Consider the following 10233-nt stretch of genomic DNA (forward strand, 5'->3'; position numbering starts at 1 on the left):
ACCTTCAGCCCAGAGCCATGGCCTGGCTCCATGGCAGGCTGTGCCTGTCCCTGGCTGTTTCCACTGAGGTGACCCACCTTCCCTTCCTCTTGGTGTGAAGTGGGGCTCAGAGTAGCACAGAGCCCGGGGGCAGGGGGAGAGTTGCCAGGCAGGGAGAGGCAAGTTGGACCAGGACTGACTCTACCCAGGAGGCCCCTGTCCAGCTCTGCCTCCCTCTGGCCACAACACCCCCCCCCCATCCCCTCCCCTGAAGGTATGAAGTGCCGCCCGCCTGGCCAGCATTCGAAGGGTTACTAGCAATGTTCCCTCTAATTTTTTCCATCCTTGTGCGGACTGAATTTTGTTATGTGCACCAATATCAAGGTGTGTGTGGATGTGCGCCACTAGCAGAAACAAAAAACCTAAATATAATGTGTGTATTTAAAAAGTTACCATAGGGATAATTACTCCAGCCAGGACAGGTTGAGCATTTTAGAACTCACTACTCAAAGAATTAAATGGAAGCATAAGAGAAATAAAAATTATGAAATGCACAGACCAGTCAAAAAGCTAAAATGACACACTTTGAAAGAAGCATGAAGAAGTAACAACAACAACAATACAAGTATGTGTTCGGAGGTGAGTGTGAAAGACTGTGTGTGAGAGAGAGAGAGAGAGAGTGTGTGTGTGTGAGAGACACACAGCCTCCACACAAGTGTCCAGAGCTGGAGCCCACCAGGCCCTGGGCCGGCTGCTGGTCTGTGGAAATCCATGTGGCGTGGGTGCAGCCAGCTCGCTCTGCGGTGTGGAGGACTGAGCTCTGCTCTTCGTTCCCTGGGCTGCAAGGACCTGCCGTGCCACGGACGCAGCACCCTCTGCGTCTGTATCTCCCTAGCTGCTCTTCCTGTCGGGGCAGCTAGAAGAGCAGATTGGCTCAACGTAGGCTGCTTGAGGGGGACAAAGGGGTAAAATGGGGAGGGGGAAGTCCCAGAAGCGCCCCCCCCACCCCTCCAAAGCAGAATAACTTGCTATATTTGAAACCTGCATTGATGGCCCCTTGACCCTTCCCCAAAGGCCAGTCCACGTACCTGTCCGGCCACATGCCTATGCACACCCCACCCTCAAACGGGCCTCGTGTGTGTCACTCGTTTCCCTATGAGACTGGAAAAGGGTGAATGCATGGAATGGGGCTGGCCTTGGTGGCTAATGTGGTAATTGCGGTATTTGCATTTGGCAGCTGGAAAGGACCCAGCTAATGAGGTGGCCACGTATTTGGGAGAGTGAGTTTAATATCCTTTTGTGTCTTCCCTCCGCCCCGCAAGCAATCTCTCCTGCCCAAGGAGGAAAGATGAAGGGGCTGAATATTGGCAGGTTTGAAAGGGAGGATGGGGTGAGCTTTAGGACGTAGCCATCAGTACATGAGAGGTGATAGCTCCTTGAGTGTGAGATCTACTGTCCAAGTCCTGCCCTGGAGACATTCACGACTAGACAAGGCAATAGAGAGTGTCCTCGCCGGATCAATCCTGTATTCCCATAGTGGGGTAGGCTAGATGGCTCCATAGCGTTTTCAACTGTAATGTCTACACTGGGAAAGGATTGAAAGGGACTAAGGCGAATCTGCAAAGACTAAGGGTCCGAAACAAAAACAAGGGGCAGTAGGAGGTGCCAGTTTCTGCCCCGTGTTTTGGAAAGCCACTGGGCTCAGCACTTGTGCTGAGTCCTAGCAGGCCCGTGGTGCTCGTGACCAGAATGAGAGAGAGGCTGGCTGCTGCGACGGAGGCACCCAGGCCTCAGGAGAGGAAGTGAAAATGATAGAAGGTGCCAGCCAAGACTTTATTATGACATCCCTGTTCTCTGACATTAAGTGTACTAGCCTGAGAACCGTTTTTGCCGCTAAGAAAAAGCAGCACCTCCCAAGCTCCTTTTTGCTGATCTCATCTGTCCGTCTTAGCGCGGGTTCACCCGGAGCAGCCTCTTACCTCTGCCTTTCTGTGCCCAATTGCAGATCTCGTCCACTTTGATGTTCCTTCTATACACATTGAGGTTGATCCTGCACTCCACGGAGATCCACTGGAACAAACCCAGAGACATTCCGTGGCAGGGAAAGTCGATTCGGAAGAGGAAGAATCGGAAAGCACCGCCCTATGACATAGCGTCCCCTTCCCGCATTGACTCTCTTGTACATACATGTGATCTCATAACCACTACGGTCTGGAGACCTTGCCATGGCGGGGTTTGCTCTGTCGGGGCTCCATTCGCCAGCTACTGGCGTGAACTGGCTGGATGGACATGTGTGACTTGCAGCAAACAGGGACAGCCTGTCTCCATGGCAAAATGCATTTCTGGGGCAGTTTCGATTATTTATTTCCATGGGTTTGTTTCGCCTTATCCAAACTTTGCCTTTTGACTTGGTGCCTAAGTATTCCCCTTTCAAGCTTTCAGCCCTGTTCCAAAAATAACCCCAACCCCCCTCCCCCAAACACAAATTCCCCATTGCTCTTCAGCTTGGGGGAGGGAGGCAGGGTGGTCACTGCAGTAATGGTGCCCAGTGGGTTCGGCTCGTTGGGTTCCACCAGCATCCCCTTGCCTGGTAGCTGGTGAAATACGCGCCCGGTGGCCCATTGCTTTTCCAGCCGCGCTGCTGTGCCGTCAATGATGCCGATGCTGTCTCCATCCCCTGCAGGAAGGCTGCCATGGGAGAGGTGTCCTCTTTAACCCTTAAAAGCCTGTTGTTTTCCAGACTGTCTGCCAAAATGACCGTTTTAGGGTGACACCTGCAGGGTGGTCTCCAGGAGAGTGTTTGCCCCAGTGGGATCTGAACCACATCTCATTGTTCCCAAATACCTCACCCTGGCTTTTTTCCCTTTCGTTGTTGGCTTGACTCCTTGTTGTTGGCCGGGGAACGATTCCCTGTCTGAACCGCGGCCAGAGATTTGTCGAGGAACCAAGTGTGACTGTTCTTCTTGGGACTGCGGCAGGCAGTTGGGAGTGGCATGGACGTGCCTGCCACTGGCAAGGGAGGCGTGAGCCCCGTTGCTGTGAACGGCACCAGTTTGTGCTGGAGAGCAAGGCCATGCTTTGAATAGCAATAATGTGCTCATGCTGTGTCCCCCTAACCGTGCTTTAGAAGGTGAGATGTGGCCCAGGTGACCTTGCCTTTCCAGCTCACTGCTCACCAGCGCAACTTCCTCATCTCCCCCCCACACCCTGTGTCACATATTCCTGCATCAGTGTCTGCAAGGAGAGGGGAGGGCGAAACTGACGACAGGGACATGTTACCAGGGACCTGATTACAGTTTACTCAGCGCTGGGCCTTAGTTAACTCTTTTGTTCGGGTGGTGTGGAGCAGAGGTTTTGGTGGTGCATGCAAAGACAAATTTAACCTTTTATCCTTTTGAAAGATAGATATATATATATATATCTGTCTGCATAGATATATATATATATTATATATTTGTATATATAAATAGATCTATATATATATATTGGTTTTATTTGAGCCATTCCATCTGAATTGGTGTACCAATGTAAATTGAAATGCTTAGCATCCCCGGATCCAGTATAAATGTATAAAGAAATATTCTCTCACAGCCGTATTTGCAAGTTACGATGTTACAGCTTTTTGCACAGGTCATAAGTGCAACTCATCACCCAAACTGTAATGGGGACACGGGGTGGGGGCCGGGGGTGTAGTGCAAATCACCTGAAATAAATGTGCAAATTGCTGTCAAAACTGTTGGTAAAACTGGGGTTCTTCTCCTCGAACATGGTCAACTTCTTGTATTTTCAGCAGTTCCTCCAGAAGGACTGCACGTTTGTGTCTCTCACTCTGACTTGAAATATCAACACCCTGAGCAGCTTCTTTAAAGAAGCTGCATGCTTAACTCCCCACGCCACCCTGCCCCCAACTCTCCCTGAAGAGTGTTCTCATTAAAATAGAATCAACTGATGTTGTCTGCTGAACCCTTTTATGTAGCCTCTAATGCAGGTCTCGCTGTGCCTGTAGCAGTTTGTTTTGCCAAGGAGGTGGGGAGGAGGGAAGGTTGTAGAAGGATCAGGTGACTATTCATCTGTGAAAAAACCTTGTCATTCTCAGGGGGTTATGCTGCAGCCCATCACCGTGGTATCTGGGTATCTTCTCTGTAAAATCAATCGTCATAACCAAGTCTGTAGTGGAATTCATGGAGTCTCCGGCACTCATCAAGAGGACACCCAGACTTGTGTTGGTGGCTCAGCTGGGTGTCTTTGGGGGGCCAGTTCTCACAAGAACATTGGCCAGGGCAGAGTTCAATCTGAGCAAACACAGAACAGAAAGACAACATCCATTAGGCCTGTACCACTTCAAGTGCGGTTCTAGAGAAACACCCCCTTCCCTCTTCACTCCCCCCCCCCCAAAAAAAAGTGGTGCACTTCTTTGCAAAGCCACACTGCAAAAACAGCCTGCAGGATCCAGGGTGACTTTCTTTCTCTCTCTCTCTCTCCCTAGAGCAAATCTGTGCAGTTTGCATGTAAAATGCTGGGCTTTCCTACCAGCCAGCTGTGCAAACTCCGCTTGGGAGCTGAAAGTCAAGCTGGCCTCTTTCCTTCTTGAACAACATGGAAAACAGATCCTCTCAAACTATTTTGATTTATTTTTGTTAATGAGATTACAAGTTTGGTTGATAAAGGTAATAGTGTTGATGTATTATACTTACTCTTCTGTGAGGCATTTGACTGGGTACCACAAGACATTTCTGAGTAAAAAACTAGAATGATAAAAAATTTATATGGCACCCTTTAACTGCATTAAAAGTTGGCTAACTGATAGGTTCCAAAATGTAAGTGTAAGCAGAGTTAGCACTGAGTTTGTCAGTTTCCAGTGGGGTCTTGCAGGGATTGGTTCTTGGCCTTGTGGTATTTAACATTTTTATGAATGACCTAGAAGAAAACATAAAATCATCACTGATAAAGTTTGCGGTTGTGATAAAAATTGGGAGAGTGGTAAATAATGAAGAGGGCAGGTCACTGATCCAGAGCAATGAGGATCATTTGGTAGGCTGGGCTCAAGCAAACAATATGTGTTTTAATACGGCTAAATGTAAATGTATTCATCTAGGAACAAAAAATGGAGGCTATACCTACAGGATGGGGGACTCTGTCCTGGGAAGCAGTGACTCTGAAAAAGATTTGGGGGTCATGGTGGATAACCAGCTGAGCATGAGCTCCTAGTGTGATGCTATGACCAAAAGAGCTAATGTGATCCTAGGATGCATAAAAAAGAGAGTCTCACATAGGAGTAGAGAGATTATTTCACCTCTGTATTTGACACTGGTGTGACCACTGCTGGAATCCTGTGTCCAGTTCTGGTGCCCACAATTCAGGAAAGATGTAGATAAATTGGAGAGGGGTCAGAGAGGAGCCATGAGAATGATTAAAGGACTAGAAAATCTGCCTTACAGTGATAGACTCAAGGAGCTCAATCTATTTAGCTTAAACTCCATGGCACAGTAGTCCCTTCTGACCTTGAAATCTGTGAATCATCCCCAGTACTAAAAGCCCTGCAAAGTCAAATTAGATCCTTGGGCACTGCAAGGGCAGGGTTAGCTGACTTGAGTTGCGGGGCAATACAGTTACAGTGTAGAAGATGATTGGGCTGGGGCCTGAGCTCTGGGATCCCGTACGGGGGGAGGACCCTGCCCTGTGTGGGTTTGCACAGATGGAACTTCTTGAAACTCAGTTTTGCTGATGTACGTGGAGGATCTGGCTCCAGCCCCCTCTCCTGTAATTGGGCTGACTTTGCAGGGCTAACGGGGTAAAAAGCAGCACAGACTTATTTCAGGGTCTGATTTGCTCCCATGCAATTCAGTGGAAACCCCGCCCCTTGGTTTCAGTGGAGCACGATCATGTCCACAGTCACTAAGGTCAGCATATAAAACGTTCACGGGTTTAAACTTTACATGCTTTTCTGAATCTGGGCATGAATTGGCATGTAGCTAAGCTCGGCGGGTGCAGAAGGAAACCACGGCTGCAGGCTCCGAGCCTCCAGACACTTGCAGAGAGTCATAACTTTGCTCAGCTGAGTAGTCCCATAGATTCCAAAGTTAAACGCATCCATAAATGTTTGCAGGATTGGTGCCTTAGACACGAACATGTTTCTTCTTCATCCTAACCAGAAACTTCTAACAGCACCTAAAATTGACCCAGAAACAAAGAAATGACGCTGTTTAGCTCCCGAATTGCTCCTTTCAAAGGCAAACGCTCTTGTGTTTCCTTCGCCAAACCTGGGAGCATTAGATCTGCTGATCTAGGGCATGGACTCTCGCCTGTTTTTTTAATCTGATTCCAATCAGTCCCGGAGTGAAACACAACCCGGTCTGTCTGCCATCTCTCTCTTCACTGCCTGGCTGGCTCCAGTGATGTTTTAGCCCCAGACAAACAGCCTCTTCTGTTGACAAAAGTGGGTCAGACTTCACTTTGAAACTGTCTCCCAATAAAACCAGGTAAAACAATGAGAATTCTCTGATCTCTCTTCCAGACCCAATACTTGGTAGTTCAAAGTTCTGCATTTATTTTCCAGAGCCTCCAATGCAAAGAAATGTTATGTCGTCTGGCAGCGTTACAGGGCGGTAGGGATGTTTATATCTGATCTGGATCCTTAGTAAGAGCTAAATTATTATTACTGTTTATTATCTGTACTCTGGTAGCTCCTCAGAGTCTGGTCATGTGCAGTTTATTCGAAGGGGAACTCCTGTGGTTTTCTGTCAAATGTTGTACAGACAAGAACCAGAGAAGTCTGGGCTAGTGCATAAGGCACTGGACTGAGACGTAGTTAATAGTTGGGTTCCCATTCGGGCTCTACCTGTCTCCCTAACCATGGGGAGTCCCTCTGCTGTCTCTGTGCCTCACTTTCCCACCTATCAAATGGAGATCAGGACTGCTGGGGTACCAGGCCACACCAAAGGTCTCTGATGCAGTGATGTCTGCCAGGATCTGCTGAGAGCCTGAACTGCCCCCTGCAGTGGTGTGGGGAGTTCACTCAGATGCCCCATGATGCTCATTTGAATGGCAGTGTTGTTGACTATTTCATTGCACGTAAGAAAGAAGAGGGTGGGTTACAGATCTGCCTGGTCTCCTTTGGTGCCATTAGTGGGGGGTGTTCGGGAGATACAACCACTTCTTGTCGCCCCACCCCATTCATGGAACTGAAAACCAGAGGGGGAGAGCTAGGCCCTGGGGGTATTTGAGCTTCACCAAAGGCAAGTCCTTTGAGCCCAGTGGGCCATACCACCACCTGCTCCCCCAGGCAGCCAGCCTCTCTGCCCCAGAATAACAAAGGCCAAGTCTGCTCTGCTGGTGGGTGTAGGACTAACAGCTTCCTCCCTGACACTAATGTCTCCTGATCTGTCCTCTGCTGCAGGCTCTCTGCAGACTCAGGCAGACGTCGTTGCATTGATTACTCGCAGGTTGCATTTTGGAACTTTCCTTCGCAATGATGAAGGCCAGAAATGTTTTATTTTAATGAAAGCTGCAATTGCCATCCTCACATCTGGGAGCCGGGGCTCTGGGCACATGCTCCCATTGTGCCCAGGCCTCAATTCAGCCTCACGGGGCGGGGGAGTGTGAATCTGAACCCCACGTAAGGTGACCTGAGCCTGCGCACACATACTGTGAAGTTCTGCGCCATCTGCTGAGAGTGGTGTTTCACTTTGGCCTGTCAAGAGGGCGGAGCTTGGCTTGTGGGCGGAGCTTGGCAGCATACCACTGTTTATCTTTCTGCCCAGTTCTAGCTGGGGTGGGGATCAAACCTCTCCCTTGCCTCATAGGGTGGCTATGAGGATAAACAAATTGAGGACTAAGACACCCCAACCACAGGGGCCATGCGGGCAGATTTCTTTCCGTTTCCAGGACTAACTAACATTGTCAGTACAGCAAAGAAAAATGGGTGAACATTTGGCTGGAAGTTGATGGTGCTGAGCATCTTGGGAGGACGCTGCCTTCCTGCAAAACAGATGAGCCGAAAAAAGAGTCCCTGCCCCGGATCACCGTGTGGTAGGATTTGACATGGATCCGTCCCCCACACGAACTCTGCTGAGGCTGCCCTGATTTATGCTATCTTGGATCTGCTCTGTCTGTTCTTTCTGCAGCCTGCTCCAGCCCCTTTGCCATGCTGCAGCTGTTCTGAGCCCTCCCTGTTGCTTACCTCCCCTGTGCTGCCCCTGGCATCCATGCCCTGAGGCTCAGCTGACTGGTGCCGTTGCTCCCTGGCGGTCAGCATGGCACATGCCCGGTGCCAGTCCCTTGCATGTCATCAGAGGCTGGGAGTCGAATGGGCTTTTGCTCAGGCTGAGACCCTTACCGGACCCAGCCAGCAGCCCAGTAGCGAGTGCTGCAGGGGCTCAGGGCTGTGCTAGGGGAAGAACGCATCGGGGTGGTTCCCCCTGGCCCCGTCCCAAGCCGTGCTGCGCAGCGGATGTGCAGTGGGGCTGGGATGAATATGCAGCTACTGCTCATACATAAATGAACCCCCTGTAAGTGCCATTGGCTGGAGAGCTCTGGAGCCCAAGACCCTCCTGTGTCCTCAGCATTGTGGGGCTGGACCATGGGTGCTGGACTGTCAGCCCTGCAGAGTGAAGGCCGTATCCCAGCTCCCGGATACTATGGGAGCAGCAGGACAACTGCCCAGGCCATGTGCCAGCCCAGGCCCTGGCAGACTCCCCACCCCACGGTGCATGCTGCCCTCACTGCAGGGCCCATTTGCTCCTTGCCCTCTGCCGAGCCTGCCAGCGGGGGGGCCGAGTACCCCTTGGGCAGAGGGTTTGGGATGTGGTGTGGGCGCTGTTCCCTAGGAACCAGTCAGCCTCCTGGCTCCCCGGGTCATGGAGAAGCAGTCAGCTGCAAACGGTGCTTTGCTCTGAGGCAGAGGGTGAACGTGGGAAAGGTGCTGCGTCTCTCTGGGGCTCTGCTCTCGGTGTTGTCACTGGGGCTTTACACAAATCGTTGGCAGGGTCCCGTCCAGCCAGAGGCATTGGCAGGAGCTAGGGCGAGCCCACAGGCATCTCTCGGCTGTCGCTGTGCCAGGCGAGCTTCAGCCAGAGTACTGGGGTTGGCCACCATGCAGGGCTTGCCCCGGGGACCTACAGAGCTAAAAGCCTGGGAGCGGTTGTGGACAAAGAGAGGGCTCTGGCGCTGGGGGGCCGTGATCCCTGTGCGTCGGCACAGAGTGAGGTTTGCAGCCCACTCTCCCCAGCGGGTCACACACCATCAAGGGAGACCAAAACAAATCGGCAGCAGGAAGAAATGTGCCTGGAAGAAATGGTGCGTCAGACCTCCGAGCCAGCTCTCAGGGCTGGGTAGAGACTCCTCGCCCCTGCATCCTCCTCTGGAATGGGAAGCAGCCCCGCACTTCCCCCAACCCTCTGCCTGAGGGTTGCAGTGGAGCAGATGTGTCCACACATCCAGCGCGTGAGACTGCCGCGCTTCTGTGCCCCGCTGGTGCTCTCTGTCTGGGATACGTACAAACACCGGTTAGCTAGGCAGCAGTTCCATGCTTTTTGGGCATGTGACTCCAGTGACCCAAAGGTCATTACCCTGTGTCCACGCTCCCAGCTCCTGAAGGGGGCCATTCCGGTGCAGATGGGTGAACTTTCCCAAGGGCTGGCCCTCCAAAGCCTGATCAGCATTGGGTAAGCAAAAGGGAAGTCCCAGGCTTTGGAGGGCCAGCCCTTGGGAAAGATCACTCACCCACCCACCCTTTCCCTCCCCCAGCCTGCCTCTGCCCTCCGCTCCCACTCTGACCTATGGGAAAGAGTGATAAGACAAGGACACAGTGAACCCCTGGGGCCGTCTCTCCCCTGGAAGTGGTGTCGTGCTGTCCCCGTGGTTTCCGCTCTCTGATCACTGCCGTGCTGTATGATGCGTGAATAAGCTTGGAGCAAGGACTCTGTCTCCTTACCTGTCTCTAAAGTGTCACACACAACCGTGGTGCTATATGAATCCTAGCGATGCCAGCTGGCCGGGGGCAGTGCTGCCCATGTGCATTAGGTACCTTACAGCGTGCATGGCAGTGACCTAGCACCTACTGCTGCAAACATTGGCCTGTGTTTGCATGCATAACATTGCTCTGCTCCATGCAGCATCCTGTGCACAACAGCTGGGTTCTTCCTGGACGCCTGCTGGCTCTGACTCCCTGCTGCGTGGATGCATGGGGTGGCTTCTTGCTGTCAGGAAGCTACACCACAGGCCCAGGAGATCAGGGCTTGCTCACACCTGCATAAA

General features: G+C 51.6%; 1 protein-coding gene across 9 annotated transcripts in view; it reads left to right on the plus strand.

Moving 5' to 3' along the window:
* ARHGAP44 (Rho GTPase activating protein 44) overlaps positions 1 to 3928 on the plus strand; it is a 153030-nt gene extending 149102 nt beyond the window's left edge. For 8 of the 9 annotated variants that reach the window (XM_073310157.1, XM_073310155.1, XM_073310163.1 and 5 more), the window contains one exon: positions 1985 to 3928. In XM_073310157.1, coding sequence (XP_073166258.1) covers positions 1985 to 2127 — 143 coding nt within the window. In that variant the 3' untranslated portion in view covers positions 2128 to 3928. The remainder of the gene's footprint in view (positions 1 to 1984) is intronic. The other variant, XM_073310160.1, reaches the window with a different exon arrangement.
* The last annotated feature ends 6305 nt before the right edge of the window (positions 3929 to 10233 follow it).

This window comes from Lepidochelys kempii, chromosome 14 (genome assembly GCF_965140265.1).
Source record: "Lepidochelys kempii isolate rLepKem1 chromosome 14, rLepKem1.hap2, whole genome shotgun sequence".
NCBI classification, from domain to species: domain Eukaryota; kingdom Metazoa; phylum Chordata; order Testudines; family Cheloniidae; genus Lepidochelys; species Lepidochelys kempii.